Source organism: Loxodonta africana, chromosome 12 (genome assembly GCF_030014295.1).
Source record: "Loxodonta africana isolate mLoxAfr1 chromosome 12, mLoxAfr1.hap2, whole genome shotgun sequence".
In the NCBI taxonomy this organism is placed as follows: Eukaryota; Metazoa; Chordata; class Mammalia; order Proboscidea; family Elephantidae; genus Loxodonta; species Loxodonta africana.
In genome coordinates this window covers 98,937,006-98,963,340 of record NC_087353.1, presented here as the reverse complement: position 1 = coordinate 98,963,340, position 26,335 = coordinate 98,937,006, and the positions used below count along the sequence as shown (strand labels likewise).

Sequence of the window (26,335 nt, the reverse complement as noted above, 5' to 3'; positions counted from 1 at the left end):
ACCAAGCCCCAGAAAGAAACAGAAAGCGTGAACCCAAGTATGTGTCAGGTTGAAGACCTAGAAAACAATTCAGTATATTGCTAGTTGATTTAAAAGCCTGATACACATCTAAAGAAGAGCAGGCAATGGAAGCACACACCCTTAAGGATAGGGATTATGTCTGGGGATGAGTGAAGGGCAAAGAATGAGTGGGAGCCACACAGAAATCATCCAAGAAACAGACAGAGTTCTGTTTACAGGAGATGGTAAATGATTGGATTTGTTTTAGTCTCTAACCAACCCTGCCACCTGCTGCACCTCAAAGCGGCCAGCATTTGTCCCTGTGACTGAATCCCCAAATGCTGCCCTGGAGTCCCCTTGTTTCCATTGGGAACAATATATTTCCCATACTTTCTCCTCCTCCTCCATTTGTTTTTCATTATTTAAGCCTCTAGCTCTGTACTGTATAATTTGGTAGTCACAACCCACATGTGGCTACTTAAAACTAAATAAACATTTTCAAGGACTCAATAGCCAGATATGGCTGGTGGCTATCGAATTAGACAGTGGGTTCCACAGACATAGACCATATCCTTGGTTGCAGAATGTTCTCTCAGACAGCGCTGGTATAGTTGCTCCCGTTTCTGTGATCCTTTTCTCAAGCCAGAAAACCAAGGGTCTCTTTCACTCCTTCCTGCCACCCCCTACCAAACGCAATCAATCCCCAAGTCATGAGGAACTGCCCCCTGGATGTGTCTTTCCACTGCTGTCCATTGCTTCTGTCCCTTCTGCAAACAGTCCAACATGATCCCCTGTCCTGTGGTGCCTCTCTGGACACCCACATGCTCGCTCCACGCCACCAGAGTGCCCTTTCCACCTGTTGCCACCTGCTTGGACCATTCCTATTTAAAACCACAGCCATTCTTCCTCTGGCCTTCCCAGGTTGATTTTCCTCCACTTACTACCTTCGGACACACTGGGGAGGTCATTATTGCCGTTTTCCAAACATCTCTCATGCTCCCCCTTCAGAGTACAAGATGTCTTTGCATTTCCTGAATGAGGCCACATGGCCACTTCTGGCCAATGAGTGTGAGCGGAAGCACCACTTCACTGCCAGGTCAGAATACTGAGTAGAAGGTGAGAGTCTCTTTCCCGCAGGCATGACAGCCATCTCTTTGAGATGGTGGCTGCTCATCAGCCTGAATCCTTGTGTGAGCAGAGCCCCTGGACCACCTGTGATGGGCACATCAAGTCAGTGAAAAATCACCTTCTTTTTTTTAAGTCACTAAGGTTTTGGATTAGTTATTACTGCAGCCTAACCTAGCCCATTTTGCTGAAAGTGAAGAGGACATGAAGCACTGATGAAGATAAAAGACTACAGCCTTCAGTATGGATTACACTTCAACATAAAGAAAACAAAAATCTTTACAACTGGACCAATAAGCAACAGTATGATAAATGGAGAAAAGACTGAAGTTGTCAAGGATTTCATTTTACTTGGATCCACACTCAGTGCCCATGGGAGCAGCAGTCAAGAAATCAAATGACACACTGCATTGGGCAAATCTGCTACAAAAGACCTCTGTAAAGTGTTAAAAGCAAAGATATCACTTTAAGGACCCAAGCCATGATGTTTTCAATCACCTCATATGCCTGCAAAAACTGGACAATGAATAAGGAAGACTGAAGAATTGATGCCTTTGAATTATGGTGTTAACAAAGAATATTGATTATACCATGGACAGCCAGAAGAATGAACAAATCTGTCTTGGAAGAAGTATAGCCAGAATGCTCTTTAGGAGCAAGGATGGTGAGACTTCTTCTCACATACTCTGGACATGTTAGCAGGAAGGATCAGTCCCTGGAGAACGACATCATGCATGGTAAAGTAGAGGGTCAGCAAAAAAGAGGAAGCCTCTTGATGAGATGTATTGACACAGTGGCTGCAACAGTGGGCTCAAGCATAACAATTGTGAGGATAGTGCAGGACCAAGCAGTGTTTCGTTCTGTTGCACGTAAGGTCACTATGAGTCGGAACTGACTCAACGGCACTTAACAACAACAACTACCACGTAGCCCATCCTGATTTATTCATACTCTAGATTTGACATTTTTTTTGTTTGTTTCTTTCTTTCCCTGGAATGAATGCTCCACAAGGGCATGGATTTTTATGTTTTGTTTTCCCAGTATCTCCAGTGCCTGGAACAGTGCCTGGAACGCTCAGTACTATGATCCCTGCATAACTGGGCTGTGTGCCCCCAGTCTTACCTTCCAATCTGTTCTCTACTCAGCACCCCAGGTTATCGTTCTAATATGCAGATCTCAGTGGGTCACTCTTTCCTTAGACTGGCTTACCACTACCCTCTCCTAGCATTCACAGCACTTTGTGTTCTGACTCCTGCTGCCCCTCTAGACTCATCTCTTGACTCTGCCATCACTGCCACCATTCTGACCCAAACCCACCACACGCTCTGGTCCTCCGTACCTGTGCACATACAGCTCCTGGTACCTCGAGTGCCCCTCGTCACCTTGTCCATGTGGCAACTGCCTTTTCCTTTTTTAAAAGGAAGCACCTCTTCTCTGAAGCCCTCCCAGTCCCCCGCCCCAAGGAGTTGATGGCTCCCTGCTGTGCATCTTGTACATACCTCTATTGCTGTGCTCTCACATCTGTACATCTTCCTCCCGTGCTATACAGGGATCCTAGAGAACAGAGGCATGTCTGATTGATTACTGTGTCCACAGTGCCAGTCCAGAACAATGTATGTTTGATGGAAGACTACTGTTAGTTATAACGAAATGTTGCAGTCCTGTGCCATCTTCACGATCATTTGTCTGTCTGAGTCCGTTGTTGCGGCTGCCATGTCACTCCATCTCATTGAGGTTTCCCTCTGTTTCACTGACCCTCTACTTTACCAAACATGATGTCCTTTTCTAGAAATTGGTCTTTCCTGATGTCGTGTCCAAAGTAAGCAAGCTGAAGTCTCACCACCCTTGCTTCTAAGGAGCATGCTGACTGTATTTCCTCTAAGACTGATTTGTTTGTTTTTCTGGCCAAAAAAAATCTGCCTTTTTTTTTTTGTCCCTTTCTGCAGTGGTGTCACTGGGGGGTGCGAACTGCACCCCCTGACACTGTCACAGGTAGTGACATCAAAATGGCCCCAGGGTATGTGGCAGTGATGGTGGGAGGGCGAGGAGGACGGCCAAGGCGTGGTGTCACTAGGGCTGGGGGTGTCACCCATCACCCAGTGCAACTCGTCTCACACCCCCCACTCGTCACCCGCCAGTCAGTAGGGCTGCTGTCACCCAGTGCGTTACCTCGCCACCAACACCCCCCACCCCATGTCACCCGCCAGTCAGGGTATGGGCCTTGGACAATGGGAGAGCGGAGGAGCTGCGGGCTGGGTGGGACGGGGCCAGGGGAGGGGTTCGCCGAGTGGCCCCGCCCACCCTGGGACGGGATGGATGGGGGTGTGACACTATGAGTTAATGCACTGGGTGACACCAACCCTAGTGACGCCACAGGCTTTCTGCCTCCCTTCTTCCTTCCTTATGGGAAGGGGAGCCTCGACTGCAGCCCATCCTTCTCTAGCCGCAGGGCCGCGGGGCTTTGCCCTCCAGGGTCCTCTCCCTTCACTCCACCGCGCTCTAAGGACCCCGGCCTCGACCCAGAGTGACTTGCTTCCCGTGAGCCTCTGCTCCCGCGCGCCGGCGCTCCTGCTCCCTACCCAGCAGCCCCCGCGCGGCCCCGCACAGCGGACACCCAGGACTCCAAGATGGCGTCCGTCGGTGAGTGTCCGGCCCGGAGTAGGGCTGTTCGGCCGCCGCGTAGGAGGCTTGGTGCGGGGTGCGGAGCCGCACTGGGAGGGGAAGGAAGGAAGGGGACTGCGGAGGCACCTGCCCTTCGCTCACGGCCCTCTTCGCGGCCTCCCCGAGGTGCACCCGACCCTTGGCCCGGGGTCCTGCGCCGCTCGGCCGCGGCGTGGAGCGTGAGCTCAGCCGGACCGAACGCCCCGGGCCTGGGGACGCGCCTCATGGGACCTGCTTTCCTCTGTTCTAAGGAGTAGTTTCTCCCTGCCGCGCGCTTTGCACTTGAACCCTACGCGCAGCTGCCATCCTTCTTTTCAAAGCGAAAGGTCATGTTAAGTAGGGGTAGGGGCTGATGGCTAGGACTTGACTCACACCTGTAAGGTTCGATGCAGATGTGTTGACTGTGGGCCGAATAGGCTTGGCGAGGTGAAGTGACCTTGAACGCGTCACATCTAATGAGTGGACGGACCTGGAATTTAAGCCTAGGTCGTAGTCCGGGGCCTCGCGGTAAATTAGTAAACTGAGCTTTATTCACAAGGCTGGCTTTTCTTTAGCGTGCAGGTGTACATCTCTACACTCACCAGGGTGTGCACGTTTGTTTTTTTGATACGTAAACAATGTTTTAGCCATTGATCCTCACAATAGCCTTGTCAGGGAGTCGGTGTCGGGAGCACTTATCTTACTTTAAAGATGAGGAAAAGAACGGCCAGAAATGTCATGTGGTCCACTAGAGGTCACACAGCATGACAGTGGCAGAGTTCTGCTTACCCGATGTGTGTCCTGCTCCAGCTTCTATGTTGTTATTCTTAGGCTGGAGAAGTGAAGAAGAGTTCAGAAAAGGTGAGAAGCAATTTTCTCCCGTGTCTCATTGTTTAGACAACATGCAAAAAGAGCACTGAGGCCTAGCCCACTGCCGGCGTACTGTTGTTAGGTGCTGTCGAGTCAGCTTCAAACCACAGTGATTCCATGGGTTTCCTAGGCTGTAATCTTTATGGAAGGTGATCACCAGGTCTTTTTCCCACAGAGTTACTGGTGGGTTTGAACAGCTGACCTTTTGGTTAGCAGCTCACACAGTGGGTGTGTCGTATTTGTTGGATGAGGCTGGACGGAAGGTTGGGGCCTGAATGTGCCCCTAAAGCCATGCATGCTGGTCATTGGCTTATGCATCTGCTTGTCACTGGCTTCTTGACAGCCAGTAGCAGACTGGAAGTTAAGCCCTGCATTTCTGGCTATTTTGCAGCAGGCCTGAGATCCCTTGCCTTTGTTAAGGGTGGAGAGGTGTCAGGAGAACTGTGGGATTCCTCCTGTGGACTCTCGAAGCTGATTCTAAAGGAACCTTAGCCTTTCTTTGGATCCCAAAATGGAGAAGAAACCTTGGAGTGATTTAGTGAGGCTCTTCCTGTGGCTGGTCATCTTTAAGAAGGGACACTGGTCTTTGATTCTTTCCTTAAAGAGAAGACTTGCTAAGTTTTAAAAAATTGATCTCTTGGGTGAGGAGAGGGGAAGGGAGACCACTCCTACCTTGGAGCACCTCCTGGACACATGCTGCTCCACCCTCTCCCTGACTGTCCTTGTTTCCCTCCCTGTTTTACTCCTGGCTGGGAGGGGAGTACAGTATGGCTTCAGCCAGGAGCCCTTCTTGTCCTCTGCCCTAGATGTTAGTTTGAATGTGATCTGGGGCCCAATGAATCATTTGTATTAGTTTTGTATTATTTGACTTCTTGGAATATGTTCTTATTTCTGCCTCTGGTAATTGTTGACCTCTGTGGTCCCAGGTAGGACGCTTGAGGTAGAAATTCCTTTGGTTCTTTTAATTGCACCTACTCAGGCTGGCACATCAGGGAAGATAGCGCCTGAGCAAACCCTGGTGCTTCTCGAAGCCTGTCACCAATAAACAAGTGCGTCTAGTCAGAGTGGACGCCTCAGAGCACATCACAACTGGTGTCCTTCCACATCTGTCTGCCCTGGGCGTGGCTCAGGGACCATAGGGGCCAGACCTGAATTGAGTCCTGCCTCTGCTACCTGCATGCTCTGTGACCTTGGTCAGGTTGCTCAACCTGAGTCTCCTTCCCTCCCTATAAAATGAAAGCATCAGCTACTTGGTAGGATTGTTGTGAAGACTGAATGAGCTAGTGTATGTAAAGTAAATACTAATCTCTCTGTTGTCCACTTTATTGCCTTCCTCCTCACAGCCCTTAGCTCTCTTTACAGAATTATTCACAGCAGGCTGTCAGACACATCCTGTTCATGAAGAAAGCAGTTCTGCCATTATATAGACTCAGTCTTTAAGCTGTAATAGGTTTAATGGTGGATTTGTAGGCACGTCGGAAACCCTGGTGGTGTAGTGGCTAAGTGCTATGGCTGCTAACCAAAGGGTTGGCAGTTCGAATCCACCAGGTGCTCCTTGGAAACTCTGTGGGGCAGTTCTACTCTGTCCTATAGGGTCGCTATGAGTCGGAATTGACTCGACGGCACTGGGTTTGGTTTGGTTTGGGTTTTGTAGGCACGTGTATTTACGTGCAGCCTGTACAGGGTGATATCTTTATTGAATGGTTGGAATAAGTGGCTTAAAAGGCTGCTATTTTTGTTCTTGGCAGATTTTTCAGTGCTGTGTTTTTTCCCTCTTTTCAGTACCACTGAAGGAGAAGAGACTTATGGATGTCAAAATAGCGGAGCTGCCCAGCTGGATACTGATGCGGGACTTCACCCCACGTGGCATTTTTTGGGGAGTTCGGAGAGGTGAGATCCTTATGGAAACCTGTAAACAAAAGCAGATCTCTGGGTCTTGAGGTCTCTTCTTGCCATGAATTAATTTGGACAGTAATGGCCTTGTTGTCTCATAAGCAAGTATGTCAAGAACGGCTCCCGCGTCCTTCCTTTGGGGACAGATAGGGAGCTTGTTAGCCCTTCAGCTTCCAATTTTGATTGGCCCTGTTAGCGGTTGGCTCTGAGATAATTCAGAAAATTTTTTCTATCGCTTGGGATCAGTACTGCTGCCTCCTTCTTAAAGAATTGTCTATGAGCATTTTTCCATCATAAAACTTCAGGAGGAACGTTGAGTTCAAAGCATAGTGGACATCAGTTTATATGCTCCTGACCTCCCTGCCAGGCAAAACTTCCACAATCAATATTCGAAGTGGCCTATCCTTCAGGTCGGAAACCCTGGTGGCATAGTGGTTAAGTGCTACAGGTGCTAACCAAGAGGTCGGCAGTTCGAATCCGCCAGGCGCTCCTTGGAAACTCTGTGGGGCAGTTCTACTCCGTCCAGTAGGGTCGCTGTGAGTTGGAATTGGCTCGATAGCAGTGGGTTTGGTTTTTTTGGTTTCATCCTTCAGGTCTACAGTTACTTTAGAAGCGCGTGGCTGCTGACATCTTTTCCTGCGTAATGCGTCTTGTCACTCTTGGCATAAAGACCCAGTGCAGTCCCAGCCTCCTCAGGGCGCCACCTTCTGTTTTTTTCTCTTAATTCTGACCACCCAGGCTGTCTTTCAGCCTTTTGTATGCCACGTTGCCCCCTGCCCTGTGGCCTTTCCTCAAGCTCTGTCCTTCTCTGGGGAGGTGAACGTGGCCTGCCCATGCTCGTAGCTCCTGGACTGCGCCTCCCGGCACCCTTCACTGTAGTTTTTTGTGGTCATTTCAGTCTCCCTCCACCAGGTTGGTGAGGCCCCGAGGGCAGGGTAGTGTCATTTCCTCACTGTGGGAGCAGCTTCAGCACATGCCTAAGCACCCAGTGAAGAGCCTTCCTCTTCCCGGGGAGCCAGGCTAACCCTGCTGTCCATGGCCAAGTCGCCCTTATTGTGGGTTGGGGTTTCAGTCAGAATTAGCTTAAGGAGATCCCGAGGGCTAGAGGTAGAGGTGAGGCAAGATCAAAGGGCTGCACTATCAAGGTCAAAGGGTAGGGGCAGAATCAAAATGGGCCTGGTTCTGGAGCTGGTCCTGCGCTAGTGAGGATCCAGGCCCTACTTGGGACACTTGTACTTTTCCTTTATCAACCAGCGAACGTAGAGCGAGTGGCTTAGAGCCAGCGCAGGCCTGGGTGGTCCCTGAATTTAAACCCGATTTGACCTTGCACTCTGTGAAGCACGTCCTTCAAAGCAGGGCAGTGACCGCTTCTTCTGTTCGCAGGTTATGACCGGTATTACAACAAGTATGTCAACGTGAAGAAGGGAAGCGTCGCTGGGATTTCCATGGTGCTGGGAGCTTACGTGGTTTTCAACTACTGCCGTTGTTACAAGAAACTCAGTGAGTGCCTTTTGGATTGTCTTAACTTCAGTGGAGTGCCCGTAAGAGGGTGGCATTGGTTCACTCTGTTAGATCTGGCCATCCACCTCTCACCTGTCAGCTGAGGAACCTAAAGGATGTTCCTTACCTATGCTCCCACTTGAAAGGATTGCAGGGACTGATCAGAACACAATACAGCATATGGGATATTGAGGAAATTGTTGGGCAAGAGACAGCAAGATGAAGCTGAGGTAAAGGTAATACTTAGGAAGCATTCTGTAAGGTCCTGTGGGCTCTGCTAAATGTTGGTGGAAATTTTGGCTTTGATGATCCTAGCAGCCAACGTGAAGAGGGCAATAGGTTGAGTGGTGCAATCCAGTGCTCTGGGAAGGCACAGCTAGCCTTGGACCTGCGAGGAGTTGGGTGGAAGATGCCAGGAACTGTCAGTAGTGGCCTCTGACTGGGTTTCCAGGGCTGTTTCTGAGCTGAGCCCCCTGCTGGCCTGGATCCAGCATACACTGTCTCTGAAGGACTGTTTCTCAGGTGCTGTTCAGCTGTCAGGGGATGTCTTATCCTGAAAGAAAGAGGCTGGCCAGTGGCAGATTAGCTCCTGCGGGTGGTGCCTTCAGGTCTCCCAGTTTGAGTTCTGGGTCATCTCCCCAAAGTAGTTCTCAGGATGGCTTTACATGGTGTAACCTTCCCTCCCCATCTTCTTATGCTTCCAAACCCAGTGCCGTCGAGTCGATTCCGACTCATAGCGGCCCTACAGGACAGAGTAAAACTGCCCCCTAGAGTTTCCAAGGAATGCCTGGTGGATTCGAACTGCTGACCCTTTGGTTAGCAGCCGTAGCATTTAACCACTTCGCCACCAGGGCTTCCCTTCTTAGGCTTACTGTACCTTTTTTTTTTTTTGAATTTTTATTGTGCTTTAAGTGAAAGTTTACAAATCAAGTCAGTCTCTCATACAAAAATTTATATACCCCTTGCTATATACTCCTAATTGCTCTCCCCCTAATGAGACAGCACACTCCTTCCCTTCACTCTGTCTTTTTGTATCCATTCGGCCAGCTTCTGACCCCTTCATCTCCCCTCTAGACAGGAGATGCTAACATGGTCTCATGTGTCTACTCGATCCAAGAAGCTTATTTTTTGCCAGTATCATTTTCTATCCCATTGTCCCATCCAATCCCTGTCTGCTTACTATACCTTTTAAAAAACTTTTTATTTTCTTACTTCAGAACATCAGCGGTCACGTAAGTACCACTGAGGAAGCCAGTGGAGAGGACGCCGTCTGCATTCCTGGCTGTGGTTGCTTTGGCCCTGGCACCCTTTCCCCCTCGAGGAACAGTCCTTTCACACCCCGATTGACAACTAGTGTCCAATAAAAGACAGGTATACGTGGTGTCTGACTGGGCCATTCTCCTGAACTCTAGGAGCACCTGCGTTCTGGACTCCCAGAGGTGGGCTGCCGACAGCCCAGGGCTTTGACCTGAGGCCTGGTGGTTTCCCACACTACTGCTTTGGTATCTTGTCCCAGCTCACTGGGGTGTCCAGCCAGCTTGAGCCCAAGGGGGAGGAGCCATGGCTGCTGGGGGGTGGGGTGTCTCCCAGAGCTTCCCTGATAGCAGTGCCCTGAGGTCTGTCCCTGCTTTTTCCCAGGAGTGCTGTAGGCATCTGGAGGTACTTTTTGCCTTTTACTGGTGGACAGTATAAACCAGAGGCCCTGTGTTCTAGGACCGTCAGACCCCAGCTGGCTGCTCCGAGGCCCCAGGCAGGGGAGGTGTGGAATTGCCAGTGGATACAGCTAAGCTCAAAGACAGGCCTTTTTGTGGATGGCCTGATGTCACCCCTCCCTCAATCTTTCTGCATTACTGGGGGCATCAGGGGCAGTGACCCAGCACTGTCTGGAGAGCCCTCAGGCCAGTGTTGCCTGCCTGTCCCCGCAGGCTGCACTTAATGGGGGCCTCTTGGTAAGGAAGCTTTACTTGCAGAAGCTCAGTTGGGGGGTCTGAGTTTAACAGATAGACCCCCACCTCAGCACCTACTTCCTTACCCTTCTATTAAAGGTCTTCAGTAAAGTTACAAGTAGTAGGAAGGCCAGAACCTGTTGCTTGTTGAGTGTGTGGTCAGCACACAGGCCACATGGAAGGGAAAGGGGACCGCTCTATTTGAATAAACAGGGTCATCCAGTGTCTGAGATGAGGGAAGGTGACCTGCCTGGTGGCTCCTCTGAAGCCCAAGCTTCTGACCTTGACCAGGGTCCAGCCAGCAGTGTCACTTCACTTCAGACACACGTTTGTTGAAAGGGAACAAAAAACACTGACATCCGCGCAGCTGGTGCAGCAGCATCAAAAGGCCTCTGCACGGTGTCCCTTAATGAACAAGACACGACTTAAAAAAACAAGCTTTAATCAAGCTTATAAAAAATGTTCTTGTACTTGAACTTGGGTAGGCCCACTTGTCCAGCAGGTTGCAGTTGACGGTTTCACATTTTCCAGGCCCAGGGGCAGGGTGGCCTCTTTCACATGCCAATGGCACGCTGGACGGGTGGTGAGGTGGCACACAGGTGGGCTGGGTCATCTGGTTAAAAGATGGTCTTGCAGGTGTCCCAAGAGAAAATAAGCCCAGAGGAGAAAGCTCAAACTGCAGAGCCCTGTACCCCTCAAGTGCTGCCACGTTGGGCCACCTCCTAATCACATTGATAGGCATAGCTTCTGAGTTCAGCAGGTCATGGAGAAAGTGGGCATGGCCTGGCCACAGCTTTGATCTACCAGCAACTCTGAATGATCTACCGGCCCCCGGGTCACCAAGAACTGGTGTTTGATAAGGCTCTGAGGGGACGGCCACCTTCCATACAGATGGTACAGCACAAGCCCTTCCCCAGCAGTGGCCTCCCTCCTCACAGGGTGGGTGTGTGGGGAGTCCCAGAGAGGCACTAGCGCCTAGACAAACATGATGCCGGCCTGAGGGACCCAACGTCCCTTTTTTAAAAAAAGAAAGAGATTACAGCAAAGTGATAGAGAAACGAACAGCCATTGCCCCTCAGAGGACACTCCCGCCTGGCCTGCCTGCCAGTTTTCACCAGGGCTGTGCCGACACTGGCACCAGTTAAACACACGTCCCCAACAACAGACCCTTCAGGCTGCTCTGAGGTGGCTCCAGCTGCTGTCACTGTCCACTGAGAAAGGCCAAGTGGCCTTTGGTGCATCTGTTGGCGTAGTGTCCTTTCTCACCGCACTGGGAACAGCAAGGGGAGGAGACAAAAACAACAGCATGTTCAAGTGCGTCTCCAGCTCCAGGGACACCTACCACGGAACAGGCTGGTGAGGGACTCTGACGTGCTCAGTGGCGCATAGGTCTTCTCTCCAACACGAGGGCAAGAGAAGGAAGGTGCAGTGGGGCAGACACAGCAGCCAGCGCCTTGCAGAGGAAAGCAAGGGACACCACCACCGGGCCACCAGACAGCACGCACCCCAGAGTGCTCTGGGCTGGGACTATCTCAACCACTTGGTACCACACCCACCCGACATGGCCCAGCTCACTGAAGGGCTTGTAAAGTGGATGGCAGAAAGGAGGAGGCAGCTTGTGGCACCCCTGGCCTGGCCAGGGACGAGGCCCCTCTGCAGGCTGGTCACTTACCTCTGAGGCAACATTCGGGGCTCCTCCCCCCAAATGGGGGAGTCCCTGCTGTGCAGCTGAGGGCACACTGCACCATACCTGTTCCCTCCTGGCTCGGCACAACTGCCTAAGCTACCCCAGGGGGACTGGTTTGGATCACAGGAGCAGAAGAGTGATAGGACAGTGGTTGGTTAAACTTGGGTGAGTAGGCCCGGTATAATCTCAGAATTTTAGTACTGCCTGCCTTGTCCAGGCTCCACTATCCAGGCCCTTCCCTAGCTTCTCTGGCTTCCCCACCACTCCTCAAAAAGATGGGTGGAGCGAGTAGGGGGCCATACTTGATGGCAGCCCAGAGTTCGCACCTGTCATATTCCTTCTGCTCCACCGTCCCTGTTTTCAAATGTCTGATGGGTAGGTGTGACTTCTGGGTGGGCAAGTGACCTGTGTAGCTGCCAGTGGCCCTTCTGCTGATGTGATGACCCCAGGAATCCACTATTCCCATGAGGTGTCTTTAACAGTGTGAAGGCCCCCCTCCCCCGCCCCAGCTCTGCCTCTGTGAGGTGTCAGGACTTGGGAGAGCCTGCTTCACAGGGGAGGCCCTGCTAAATACTCCTGGACAGGGGCAAGATGGCAACCAAGCTGCCTGTTTCCTCACAGTACCTGAGAAGGGAGTGTTGGGACGAGCAGACCCCAGCACCTGCCTGCTGTCTCCTCTGCTTCCCAAAGAGCCTCACCTTCTCAACTCCATCACTGCTCTGCACTCCTCACCCTTCAGGGCTCAGGCTCAGAAACCTCCTGCCAGGCCTGCCCTAAAGCCACGTACCAGCCCCTTCTCCCAGAACACAAAGCCCTCCCAGGAAAGAACAGCCGCCTTTCTCAGAAGAGCCGCCCAGAGCAGGAGCTCAAGGACTATCTGAGGAAGGGCTGAGGGGTTCCATCTTGCTCGAGGGCAAGTTCTATGTACTTTTTCAGTATATGCCCTCAGGCTCAGACCTACTAGGCAGGCATCATGCTAACGGCATCATCAGGTGAGAGCTCACAACCATCAAAGTGTCAGCCAGCAGTGGTCAGCGGTAAAAAGATCCTACACGTCAAACCTGTGGAGCCTCAGCTGCCGGTGAAAAGGTCAGCAGTGTGAGTCTACCAACCACTTCCTGGAAGCCCTATAGGGCATTTCTACCCTGTCCTATAGGGTCACTATGAGTCAGAATCGACTCGATGGCAGCGTGTTTTTTTTTTTTTTTTTTTTTAATTTATTATACAGTGTTTATGTAAATAGGAGTTTAGAAGAACAGCTCTCCAAGTGTGGTCTGGGGACCCCTACTGGGGTCCCCTTTAGGGATCTGTGAGTGTAAAGGGTACGAAAGCCAAGAAATCTGAGAAATGAGCATACTGAATCAAGTGGCTGCTTTGGGAAAGGTGGGGACGGTAAGAGGATGACACTGTGCACCCTGAATACACGGATCATCTAAGTTTTACAAAAAAACATATACTTAGTATTTCAAACCTAACAATTCCAAGTCCCAAGTCCTTGGGGCTTTAGTTCTGCTGTTGACTGCTGACTCACTCATGGCTGATTCTTTCCCTGCATGCTTGGTGATTTTGGGTTACAAACTCATTCGGTGGAACTCCAGCTGTGGGAGTTCTGTGTGGCTCAGCAAAGGGCATTGGTTGTGGCTCCTGGCAGGGGGCCTCCCAACTCAGGTCTGTTTTAGATTAGAAATCTCAGTCTGTAGCTTCCCAGCCCTCACCAAGGGCACGAATACAAGCCCAAGCTCACGTCAAGGGCCAGTGACTACAAACACTAAAGGGACTTTTCTCCCTTTCCAGCCAGAGCCAAGAATGAGACAGACAAGTTTTCTATCAGGTGTTTCCAGCTCACTCCTCCCTCCCCAAGTCCCACTCCATGTGGGGCAGTGCTAACCTGATTCCTCCCAAGTGGACCCGGACTCTGGCCTGTACCCTTGGGCTCAATCATGGGAGCTGAGGATGGCTCTGGGACCTAGGGATCACTCTCTTCCCCACATCGTGCTTCCCAGTCTCCTAAAGGTGTCTTCACTGTCTTGCAGACTCCACTCACTTAACAGTCTGCTTTTAATGTTTACCTTGCCTTGGTGTGTATCATGGCAGGAAGGTTTCCATCCCACCTTTATCTTACAGTCAGCAAAGGCAAAGACGATTTCACCTTTCAAAACTCGATGTCTGGGGAGTGAGGGGATAACCCCTGAGAGAGGAGCAAAGCCCCCACCCTGCCCCCGAGCCCCAGGACTCACCTTGTAACAGGTGACCTGCTCCAGCGGCCGGGGTCCCCGGTTGCCTGCACTGCTGTTTTGACTCTGCATGACCCCGATGACCTGCGGGGCTCTCTGCTGATTGGGAGAAGAGTTCTGGCTTGTTAACTGGATCAAGGAGGACGACCTTTGTAATGGCGGATTGTTACTTTGCTGGAAAGAGTCACACAACACGGTTTTACTGCAGAAAACGCGTGCACGCAGACTACCAACGGGGACGAGAAAAAAGGCGGACTTCTCCCGCCTGACCAGCAGGAAGAAGGGCTTCCTCGATGGCCCCGCTCAGGAGAGCAGGCGGAAAAGCAGTATCTGGTGATGGCAGGAGCCGCTGCCCGAAAAACGCCATGCAGACACACAAAAACGAAAAATAAAAGTGGAAAAGAAAACACCAAGGAGACAAGAGGAGGTCTCTGGGCAGGGGCGCGGGCGTGGTCAGGCCTTACTTTTGTTCTGAGGTTCTAGCTTCAGGTCAGGATGAACGCTTGGTTCAGCCAGATGTTTAGCAGCCTACACGGCAAGCAACAGTCATAGAAAAATGGTTGGAGCCTGACACACTGGCCTGAGTCTGGGGCTGAGGGCCCTCTGCTGGGAGCCATGGGAGTAGGGCTGGAGCTCCTGGGCTGAAACTCAGCAGCTGGGTCACCTCCCAACCAAGGGGGCTCCTGGCTCCAGCCCCATAAACACAGGAACCCCAAGCTAGAGACCCTCTGGGTCATCATGGCTGCACCCATGAGAGGAGTTCCTGGCTTTCCTGACAAGTTCTATTTGATTTCTGCTACAACCTCTTGAGGGTGGGTCCGTGAAGCTGTAAGTGTGGCTGCATCCCTTCCTCCGCTCAGCCTCTAGCACTGAGGGGGAACGGGTAGGATTCGGGCACTGGCTCAGAGCCAGACTGGTGAGGCTTCAAGACGGGCGGGTGGGGTTCCTCAGACCCTGCCTAGCACCCCTTCCTGTGCCCCTGGCCTCAACTCCCATAACCACACTCAGATGCCCTTAGTTCGGGGGATAGCGTGGCTACTGCAGGTTTCCATTAGTCCAGGCATTTCCCTCTCTAGTCTTGCTGGAGACAAGCCAACTGCCTGGAGAGGAGCCCTAGTCTGGAAAACCGAAGGTGGCTAGTCCTGCAGCCCTTCTTTCCCAGCCCCCTCATAGCCCTGCACGCCCAGCTGTTGGGACCCTCCATACAGGGGAGGCAACAGCATTGGCCAAAGAAAATGGTCAGCCTCGGGTCTATTCCCAGATCTGCTACTGTTTAGCAGTGGCCTCTCAGGTAAGCCCCTCCCTCTCAGCCCCTGTTTATCATCTGTACAGGCAGGGTCTGAGCCGGAACCAAGGGCAGCAGACGTCCCACCTCCATGCCAGGCAGCCCATCTCACATGGATGTTCACACTTGATCTAAGACCTGCCTGCTATTCCAGGTCATGAAATTCTAGGACTTCCCAGACCAAGACGGCAGAGAAGCCAAATGGGAAGCCAGCCCTAGCAGACTGGCTGCCCTCTCTAGGGAGAGATGCAAGCTGTGCCGCTCCCAGCTTTTCTACTGGGCTCCAGGTGCCTCCCTCCTCTCCCGCTCTCTCCCTCCCTCCCTCTTCTCGCAAGGCCTGCAGCCTGGGTCTCAGGTGGCTGCACAGCAAGGCAGCACCGAGCACCTGTCTGCTAGCCTGCACTCCTGATGCCAGCGACACCATAGGCCCGAGGAGGGCGCCCACGGTACCTTCGTTGGGGGCTGCGTCTGCTGCGGCAGCGGGGGCTGCTCTGTGGCTCCCATGGGCAGTTCAAACCGAGGACTGGTCAACAGGCAGGCACAGGAGATGTGAAGAAAAGAAGGGGAAGGTATGTGAGAGAAGATACGCCACGAGGTCTAAAATTCTAGGGAATTGCACCCAGCCCCGCCCAAACACAGAGCTGACCAGAACCACAGATACCAGTGGGGCTGGCACTCAGCTCTGCCCCTGAAGCCATGGGAGCAGCAGGAAAAACAGCTGATGTGCCTGGGTTCAAATTCAGCCTCTGCCCAGAATGAGCTGTGAGGCCTTGGGCAAGTGATGCTCAGAGAAATAAAGGAACCAGCCCATGGTGGCCTCAGAGGCAACGAGCTGGCTACACACAGGGGCTACGTGCACAGGTGCCCTGCAATACCCACCTTCCCTTAGGGTCAAACTCAACATCTGCACCTTGTCTGACTCCTCAGAATCACTGGATGACAAGCCGCCCTGGAAACAGGGCCCTTATCTAAAGGGCAGGGCCACGGCAGCAGCTCTAGCCACCCGCTCACAGTTGGCGAGGGCCCGGGGTCCCCAAAGACCAGAGGACTGTGCACCAGCTGCAGGCAGCAGCGGCCTGGGGGGATGCAATGTGGGAAGTGGGGTGACCTGTCTGAACCCTAGGTCTCATCCCAGGCTGACCCTGGCCCACAACCACCACAAGGGACAGGCTGCACTGAGTTCAGAGGACAAGGTGACAGACATGGGGGATGGGTGCTGCACCCTGCAGCCCTGGCCAGGTGGCTGAGCTCTGCATCTCAGTGCTCTTGTGTGTGGAACGGGGTGTTCTCTCTTGTTCTCTCACACTTGAGTGTCACATGAACTACCACAATGACACAAGCTCAGTGCCAGCGACAGGAGGCCCTGCAACATCAGTTCCTTGCTCCCAGAGCGTGGGCTCTTGCAGTCCCTAAACTCCCCAAGCGATATACAGGCTACGTGAGCAGGAGTTTTTCTGGGGCACAGGGGCCAGGGCTTCACCAGATTCCCAAAGGGTCTGTGCCCCAATAAAGGCGGAGTGCTGATCTAAGAGCACCACCTCTAGGTTCAGGGAGCGGCCCCTCTCCCACCTTCCCCCACCCAGGACCAAAGCTGAGACCCCAAGAAGAGAGGACAGCAGCAGGGCCAGGGAGGGTGCCCAGGGTGCGCGTGCATTGGCTACTCACTGCATGAATTTACATGAGGGCCCTTCTGGGCAGAATCCCACGAGGTAATTCACACAGATGACTCTCCGCGTGTGCCGGTGTCTGCATAGGGGCCCTGCAGAGCCAAGCACCGGTCACACAGGCTGTCCCCTCCCAAGGGGCCTCCTTGTGTCCACTCTGCCATTCACAGCCCTGTCTGACCGCCACCCAGGGTGCAGACAGCAAGTGGATGGCACAAATGCAGCCTCTGCCTTGTCATCATGGGGGACAGTGACAGGGCACTCAGGCTTCTTATCAAAACCACAGGCAAGAATGTGGCCTGTAGACATCCTGGGGTGTGAACAAGTCTCCCCAGCCCCAGAATGCCCAATACCAGGCTCTGCTGCCACAGATGGGACAGTGAGGGATGACAGCCCAAGTGGTCGCGTCGGCAGAAGGGGAGGGCTCTTCCCAAGGCCAGCCTACGAGACACCTACCATGCTTGCAGAAGCCACGGTCATACCAAGGGCAGTCCTTGATCTTGGACTCAGGGTCAATGTGCAGGAAGGGACACTCCTTGTTGCTGCACTCCCCTGGAGGAAAACGCAGACAGGTATCCACCAAGTGGTGTAGGCAGCGGGCGCCAGCACCACCTTGGCCTCTCCGGAGCTAGGCATGGCACAGGCAGGAAGAGCCAGGCAATCCTAGTATCTGACCGGCCCCAGGGCTGTGGGCAGGGGCCCTTCTGGGTGTGTTTCCCGAGCTGCACAAGGGCCTGTCACAGTCCTTTCTTCACAGACATTAGGTTGCTGGGCACACCCAACGACCGCCTGGCGTAGGCACCTCCCCAAGTCACTCCCCACCCCAAAGGGGCCGGAGTGTGGAGGCCTCAGAATTCAAGTGCACCAGCTGAGACAGGCCATTACTACTCTGCCCTGTCTCTTTACACTGACAACTGGGACAGAAAGAAGATTTGAGGAACTCTACTTTTCAGGACAAAAGTGGAGATGATTTGGGAACTTGTACCTCTCAGGAACCGTCGGCCCAGCTGGCCACCACCATCTCTCACTCAGCTACAGAAACTGTGGCCCGAGCACCCCTCTCATTCATGTTAACACAGAAAATGTACATCCGATCACGTCACCCCCTGGTGAAAACCCACCGCGATTTAGACAAAATGCACACTCCTTGCTGAGGCCCACCAGCCCTGACGTGGTCCAGCCCGCCCCCGCTCACAGCCTCATCCCCCCTGCAGCCACATTAGCTTCTTGGCTGTTCCATCAGCAACCCTCTGCCAATAAGGTCCCCAGGTGTCACCCTAGGATGCCCCCTTCTTGGTCTCCAGATCCCCGCTCCAGCAGTACCTCCTCTGAGGCCCTCCCTGACCACTGTGCCTACAGAAGGCCCCACACCTGTTGCCTCATCGCTGTTACTTCCTCCACGGGCCCTGTCATGAACAACACTCTTCTCTGTTCACTTTTTTCTAGATACCAGCTGCCCCTCTTCTTGGGCCACGAGAGCTAAAGCTCCATAGGGCGAGGGCTGGTTTGTTGTCTTCATCCCTACAGCTCAGGGCCGAGGGGGTCCTCAACGCACACCTAGGTCACACGCTCATGTGCTTCTGGGGCCACTGCAGATGGCATGTCTGCACTAGGGAGGCCCGGCAGGATGGCATCACAAAGCCACGAGGGCCTGACCAGGACCCAGGGCCATCAGCCAGGGAGGAGAGACCACTTGCAGAGGCGCCCTCAAATCCGGCCCAGGAGGGGCCTGTGTGGACGGAGGCTGACTGCCCGTGGAGGAACTGCTGCCGTGGGGCACGGCGGCTTGGACGACGCTGTGGAGCACTGGAAAACGCTGTCTGTCTGTTCCCCGACTTCCTTCTCAGTGTACGCTGCCGCTGCATGACAAGGCCGTGGTGATCATCAATAAACCAGCAGGCCAAGGCTGGGGGGACGCTGAAATGATCAACATCTCCACTGACAACAGTGCCAGCGTTCTTCGCTCAGGCGACTAGACTCCCACGGGCCCTCACAGAGGGCCTGGGGCCGTGGCTGTTCTTCGAAACCTCCGGAGTCAGCCCTCGAGCACATGCTGACCAACCAAGCCTCTCTCTAGGAACTACCCCAGGGCAGGGGCCCAAACCCGAAAAGCCCACTGCCATCAAGTCAATTCCACCTCATAGCAACCCTAAAGGACAGAGTAGAACTGCCCCGTAGGGTTTCCAAGGCTGTAAATTTTCACAGAACCAGACTGCCACATCTTTCTCTCACGGAGGGCTGGATCCGAGTGGAGACCCAGGGGGCTCCAATTCCACCAGAAAGCACAAGAGCTTGGCTGAGTCCAGGCCCAGCCCCGCTGCCTCCACCACACTCCGCTTCTCCAAGCAGGCCATTCAGGACTCTGAGGCGGGGATAGAGGGAGTCTGTTTTAAGGTCAGTGAAGGCACCCCATGGATTCATTATTCTCAAGGGCAGTTCAGGACTGTGAAGCTATTACTCAAAGTTATGGACTGAACTGTGTCCCCCAAAATCTGCATAGAAATCCTGTCCCCCATACCTGTGTCCCCCTGTTTGGAAACGGTATTCTTGTTTTGTTAGTGAGGTCAGTCCAGAGTAGGGTGGATCCTAAACCTAATCGCTTCTGAGTTATGAAGACCAGAACAGACATACACGGGAAGACAGAACATGTATGAGGATCGTCTATGTGCAAAGGAATGCAGCAGTCCCCAGAAACTGGGAGAGAGGCCCCCAGATGGAATCAACACGCTGAGACTCTGCGGGGACTTCTAGCCCCTAGGACTGGGAGAAAATAAATTTCTGTTCTTTAAAGCCACCCACTTGTGGTATTTCTGTTATGGCAGCACCAGGTAACTAGGACACCAGGATTCACTCCCAGAGAGAAGGGACAAGCCGGACAGGGGGCAGTGAGAAGGGGCAGGCACAGGGCTCTGGCCAGCTCCACCAATCGGTCACTCTCTCCCCGCATGATCCTCTCCAGCCTCAACCTCCCAAAGCACTGGAAAGTGCTCAAAGAGCTACAGCACGACAAAGACGTGTGGGATTACGACAGAGAACATGAACTCCCCGTAACTAAAGGTCATCTGAGGCTGGAAGAACGGGAGAAGGCCAACAGCGAGAGCCCAGGGCTCTGGAGGCCCTGGGTGGCCTTACCGAACTTGGAGTAGAAGTAGCACTCAGGCATCTTGGTCATGTCGTACTCATGCAGAAACTCGCACTGGTCGCCCTTCTTGCACAGCCCCCGCAGCCAGTGTTTGCACACCACCGTCTTCTCACCGCTGATGTGGCGGAATGGGCACATGCCCCCTGCCAAGATGACGGAGGTGGGAAGACAGATGTGGCCCAGAGCCACCTCACGCCTCCCTGGGCCACCCCGAAGCGGCATGTCCCAGAAGGTAGAGCCAGTGTCACATGACCTTAGAGCATTCACGGACACGATTCTAAATTTTGTTAAAAAAAAAAAAAAAGTTGCCATCGAGTCAATTCTGACTCATTGCAATCCTACAGGACAGGGCAGAACTGTCCCACAGGGTTTCCAAGGTTGTAAATCTTTATGGGAGCAGTCCGCCACATCTTTCTCTCACAGCGTGGCAGGTGGGTTTGAACTGCTGAGCTTTTGGTCAGCAGCTGAGTGCTTAACCACTGTGCCACCAGGGCCCCCCTTTCAGTAGTTTTATTGGGTCTTGGAAACATATAGCTGAAACGTTAAATCATGACTTCACAGATATCAGTGTATGACAGGCAAGTCCAAGTGGGAGCGAGAGAGTGTTTATTTTTACATTTAATTAAAGAGTACTTACAGCGATATGTGGACGTGACAAACACTGTCAGGGTGGTAAAAGGATGACTGGGGTTTGAGGACCGGCCCTAATGGAGGTGACGTAGAGAGGACAACCAGCAGAGGCCTGGACCCCAGGCTGGCTCTGACTCTTGTCACAGCGCCCATTTAGCCTCCAAGAATTAAGAAAGAAGGTTGACTTCAAAAGATGTGCAACACCACAAACTGGGGAAGGTCTGCTACTTGTAGCAGGGCCCCAGGGACCGTCCACCCAGGCAGGACAGCGCCATACTTGGGGAATGTCCGATTGCTCACGGGGTGGCCTGGTGGGACTGCCGGGAAAGATCTACAGCAGCCCTGTCCAAAAGAACTTTCAATGGTGATGGAAATGTTTCGTACCTGTGCGGTCCGATATGGAAGCTGCCTGCTGCAGGTGACTCCTGAACACTTGAACTATGACTGGTCCGACCCAGGACCTGTACTTGCAATTGTATTTAACTGTAATTAAGCGGCCAGTGGCTACTGTACTAGTTAACACAGAGGCAGTCATCATACCTGTGTTAAGGACGGCTGTGCTAACAGAAGGGCACGGTAACAGAGCAGAGAGGTGGGAATGAGACAGGAGCACAGCAGGGGACTGATGTTCTGACCAGACAGTGTGAGGCCAAACTGGTCCATCTATCTACCTGGTGGGTCTATGGGTTCAGTGGCAAATGACTCTGTTACAGAAGCAAAACTCTCCAAAATCATCCATTAAAGCCATCCTCTCACTCGAATGCTGTGCTCCCTATTCAAGCCTGATTAAAATTTAGTCCCAAATAAATCTACTACAAAGAGAAAAATGCCCAGACCCAGATGTGGCGTGTGTGGTCCCGTCCAGAGACACTTCTCCTTATGGGTTAGCGGACCACTGGGTTCATGTAGCAGCTGCTGGGACCTGGTGGGTGAGAACAAGACCCACGGGGCAGACTACTGTGGGGTTTTTGCTGGCAGCCCACAAAGGACAATGGTTCTGTGTAGGCGCTGGTGTTAGAAAGGCCTGGGTTCAAACGCGGGCTTAGCCACTCACTAATGTAACCTTGAGAAAGTGTCTGAACGCTTTGGAGCTGGAGTTCTTCGTCCAAGGGAGGGCCAGCTTGCGGGCACAGGGACAGTGAAGTGAGAAGCCAGGCTCGGAGCTGGGGGTCCCTGTCCTGGAGAGGGCCAGCTTGTGGCCACAGGGACAGTGAGGTGAAAAGCCAGGCTCGGAGCTGGCTCAGGCCTGTGTTTTAGTCACCAGGCAGAACTCTCCGTCACATTCCTAGCCTATCCCAACCCCAGCTTCATCTAGGGACACTGCTAGTCAGCACAAAGCAATGGCGGCAAGAGACTCGATGGCCTGCGAGTCTGCAAGGGGACGGGTGCAGAGCGGGCAGCCTAAAAGATTGTCAAGGGGCTGGGATCTCTCACCTTTGCCGCAGGCAGCTTTCAAAAAGAACTCACAGACGGCAGCCCCCGACTCTGCAGGAAGGAGAAAGGAAAAACATCAAACAAAGCTAGGTGCAACTGTTCTTAGTCACGTCTAAATAAGGTGGGCAGGAGGCTTTTAGGCTTCTAACCCGTGAAGGGTTCAGGGTACAGGAGAGTCACAAAAAAGCAAAGCGTAACCAAGTCAGGAAAGAGCCGGTTATTTCAGTCATTCCCCACAATGTAAGGCATGTGCATGGAGACCAACCATTCACTGGGTGCTCTGAAGGCTGACTGTAAGCAAGATGATTTCAAGGAAGTTACGGGCGGGTGAGGGCGGGTGAGGGGAGGAAGGATGGAGAACAAGTGCACAGAAGTTAATTACCTCCCCCCCCCATGCCTTCCAGAAGGGCAAATTCACAGGCACGTTAATGTGAGGCCCAGTGAGGGAATGGTCTCACAGGAAGTACAAACCAGTGAATGGGACTCAGAGGAGGGAGGAAGGTTTCAGAAGAGGTGGGGACCCCTGGGGCAGTACTCCTAGAGGGAAGGGCACAGAGATGCAGAGTTGCTTTTAACATGCAGCACGAAGACACAATTATTAAAGGGACCTAGTTCCTTCACGCCCATAGACACAGCGGGTTCAGGTGAGATAGCAAGAGAACAAAGGCAGGGTGTGAGGAAAGGCAGTGGCTCCCAGGGTAATGCTGTCCTGATGAGCCAGGAATTCACCAGCCATGGCTGCCAGAGTAAACTGTCCCTGGCTCCACAAACAGAAGTCCCTGGGTGGTGTAAACGGTCAAGACTCTTGGCTGCTAGCTGAAAGGTTGGAGGTTCAAGTCCACCCAAAGGTGCCTTGGAAGAAAGGCCTGGAGATCTACCTCTAAAAATCAGCTAGTGACCCTGAGGGACCGAATTACTGGGCTGAAGGCTGGGGATCATGGTCTCGGGGAACATCTAGCTCAATCGGCATAAGGCAGTTTATAAAGAAAATGTTCTACATCCTACTTTGGTGACCAGCGTCTGGGTCTTAAAAGCTTTTGAGAGGCCATCTAAGATATTCCATTGGTCCCACCCTGTCTGGAGCAAGGGAGAATGAAGAAGACCAAAGACACGAGGGAAAGATTAGTCCAAAGAACTAACAGACCACAACTATCACAGCCTCCACCAGAATGAGTCCAGCACAACTAGATGGTGCCCACCTACCACCATTGACTGCTATGACAGAGATCACAATAGACGATCCTGAAGAAAAATGTAGAACAAAATTCAAACTCACAAAAAAATACTAAACTTACTGGTCTGGCAGAGACTGGAAAAACCCCAAGAGTATGGCCCCTGGACACCCTCACAGCTCAGTACTTAAGTCACTCCTGAGGTTCACCCCCAGCCAAAGATTAGACAGGTCCATAAAACAAACAACAATACGCATAGCTCAAGCATGTACATGAGACTAAATGGGCACACCAACCCAGGAACAAGGATGAGAAGGCAGGAGGGGACAAGAAAGCTGGACAAATGAAATGGGGAACCGAAGGTCAAGAACGGGTATTGACATGTCGCGGGGTTGGCAACCAATGTCGCAAAACAATACGTGTATTAATTGTTTAACAAGAAACTAATTTGTTCTGTAAACCTTCATGTAAAGCACAAAAACATCACCCACTGAAAATCCTGTGGAGCACAGTTCTACACGGACACACGTAGGATCACCATGAGTTGCGGTCAACTCGACAGTGCCTGGTTTAGTTTAACATTTCTGTCTCTCAGCAGACATTTTACAGTTGCTGAACATCCACCGACGGCAGCCCTAAAGCCCACTTCCATCCTCTCCTCGCTAACTTGCAGCAGATTCCTTGGCTTGTCCAGGACAGGCAGATCTTGCTAGTACAGTACAGGCTTAACACTGCAGAAAACGGGTCTCAAGGGAGACACTTTTTGTGTTTTAATAACTTTGAAGAGCCTGACATCAAAAACTCTGCATTTAAGGGCATTTCTGGGCCTTTGTGGTTTTCAGAGGTAAAGGCTTCATTCCTGAAAGCTAGAAATCCGTTCCTGGGACTGGGTCTCAGGCAGATGGATAAAAGATCACACCTTAGTGCAGGGCTGACAGCTCTTCCCCAGTATGAGGGGGAATGCGGTGCAGGCACGGACGGAGGTGGAGCCATGGCCTCACTGGATAGTCAGAGGGGGCTTTAACATGCTGAATGCCATCACAGACGGGCCAAAAACCAAAACCAAACCTGTTGCCACTGAGCTGATTCCAACTCCGAGCGACGCTATGTGACAGAGCAGAACTGCCCTGTATGGTTTCCAAGGCTGTAATCTTTATAGAAGCACATCTTTCTCCCATGGAACAGCTGGTAGGTTCAAACCGCACACCTTACTGTTAGCAGCTGAGTGCTCAACCACTGCACCACCAGGGCTCCTTCACGTATAGGCCGTGAGTACTAAAGGCACCTAGCAGGTCTGAGTCCCTGAACTAGGCAGCAGCCATGGCTGGGCAGAGACCGGACCTGTCCCTGGCCCACCCTAGGACAGGTACGTGGGCCCCTCACCGCTGTGCCTGCCCTCACAGACTCTCAGATCTGTGGTGTAGCTGGAGAAGGGTGGGGGAAAGAGCTGCCCCACACAGATGTTTCCACGGCCTCAAGCTGGTGTCATCAAGACAGAAAAGGTGTGGATGTGCGCGTGCACATAGGACGTGATCCCATGTCGAAGCGTAGGTAAGAGGGTGCGTGTGTCTGAGTTCGAGCGGCTGCTTTTAAGAGGTGTCCCACAGCGGTAGTGTTTGCACACGTACAAAGTGTGGCTGTCTGGCACAGGTGTCTCCAGGAGAAGCACTCTGTGGCACAGAACGATCAGCATGTGTGGGACAGAGGATCTCTGACTCAGAAGGTGACCTCTGGATGGCCACCTGAGGGGAGCGAGGCTGTAGGGATGTCCCCCACGGATAAGTGGGAGGACAAGGCCGCAGTACTCTGGCAGTGATGGGAGACAGAATGGGAAACTGAAGAGAACGGGTCAGAAACGCCGGAACCCTCCCCTGGCTCTGCCACATCGCACTGTGTGGTCTTGGGCAAGTCCCCTCCCCCAGCCAGACCTCTGCTTCCCGATCTGTGGATTGAATCAGTAACCTCCAAGAGTTCTCTGAGTCTTAATATTATAGCATTAAATTTCCAGTATGCCCAGAAAGGTGAGGAGAGCAAAAAACGGTCAGTTCCTCTTGAGGTACAAACTATCCCGCCGGAGTTGGGGGAGAGGAAGCACTGGAGAGCCGGAGCCGCCCAGAGAAGGGGGACAGTGAAAGGAGATCAGACTGGCCAACATGAAGGGTCTGTACCAGAAGCCTGGGTGTAATGAAGGAACCAGAAAAAAGTGGGGGGCGGGCCCGGAATGAGGGATGGGCTCTGAGGAGGAGGTAGGCTTCAGAGACGGGTTTGGTGGATCTCCTAGGGAGAGGGGGGAGGTGGCCCTTCCCTCAGTAAGCCCCCTCCAAGGGCCCAATGTTTTGATGAAAATACGAGAGTGCTCAGTGGGAGGTGGGCTCCTGGGGAAGGGGGGTCTTCTAGTGCCTTCCTGTAGTTGAGAGAGCGTTGGGGCTATTTCCAAGTCATGGAGAACCTGCCTTTGTTCAAGAATTATTTGGTCAGGCAGCACCCTGCTCTCCTGCAGATGACTTTAGGACAGCCCCAGGGGATGAGAGAGCCGAAGGAGGAGGACTCCTGGGCCCAGGTGGGAGAGAGAAGGCGGTCCCAGAACCAGGGGGAAAGAGGTCTCGGGACCGAGGGGGAGAGGGACCACGCGACCAAGCGAGAGGAGGAGCCCCAGGCCCAGGAGATCCCGTGACCGAGGTGGAAAGAGTCCCGGGACGAGGAGAGAGAGATCCCGAGACTCAGCGGGAGGGGGTCCTGAAACCAGGGGGAGGGGAACGAGGGGAAGGGAGCCCGGAGCCAAGGGGAGCAGTCCCGAGACAAGGGCGGAGAGGACCCGGGATCCTGGAGGAGGGGTCCTGGGTCCGAGGTGGTCCGCCCGGCGGCCCCGGCCCCGCACTCACTGTCCATGCCGGGGAAGGGCAGCGGCTGCGCCCCGAGCTGCTGCTCCACTGCGATCTCCAAGTCGAACTTGATGTGGTCCACACTGGCGATGATCTCCTGCATGGTGGCGGCGGCCTGCCGGCCCGGCTCCCACTCGACTCTCCAGCCGCTCACTCGCCCACCCGCCGCGGTCCCGCCGCACACGCGCCTTAGCCGCCACAGCCGCCGCCCGGGGCATGCCGGGAGCACAG

General features: G+C 53.1%; 2 protein-coding genes across 5 annotated transcripts; one reads left to right on the top strand and one right to left on the bottom strand.

The window, feature by feature from the left end:
- Window positions 1-3,583: 3,583 nt before the first annotated feature.
- ATP5MF (ATP synthase membrane subunit f) lies at window positions 3,584-9,409 on the top strand. The gene is made up of 4 exons (XM_003416533.4): window positions 3,584-3,765; window positions 6,418-6,525; window positions 7,912-8,028; window positions 9,246-9,409. Exons 1-4 carry the CDS (start codon window positions 3,753-3,755, stop codon window positions 9,272-9,274), a joined length of 267 nt encoding a protein of 88 aa, XP_003416581.1. The 5' UTR covers window positions 3,584-3,752; the 3' UTR covers window positions 9,275-9,409.
- Window positions 9,410-10,401: 992 nt separating this feature from the next.
- On the bottom strand, window positions 10,402-26,314 carry CPSF4 (cleavage and polyadenylation specific factor 4). 4 transcript variants are annotated; one of them, XM_023555968.2, is made up of 9 exons: window positions 26,105-26,139; window positions 22,051-22,101; window positions 20,624-20,774; window positions 19,977-20,129; window positions 17,301-17,396; window positions 16,846-16,939; window positions 15,631-15,703; window positions 13,899-14,069; window positions 10,402-11,244 (listed from the first exon to the last, which is right to left on the bottom strand). In XM_023555968.2, exons 4-9 carry the CDS (start codon window positions 20,122-20,124, stop codon window positions 11,176-11,178), a joined length of 651 nt encoding a protein of 216 aa, XP_023411736.1. In that variant the 5' UTR covers window positions 20,125-20,129; window positions 20,624-20,774; window positions 22,051-22,101; window positions 26,105-26,139; the 3' UTR covers window positions 10,402-11,175. The 4 variants fall into 4 exon arrangements, with proteins under 4 accessions (XP_023411736.1, XP_003416579.1, XP_003416580.1 ...); XM_003416531.4 differs by lacking the exon at window positions 20,624-20,774 and having other exon boundaries at window positions 26,105-26,314; XM_003416532.4 differs by lacking the exon at window positions 20,624-20,774 and having other exon boundaries at window positions 13,899-13,994; window positions 26,105-26,312.
- Window positions 26,315-26,335: the final 21 nt, after the last annotated feature.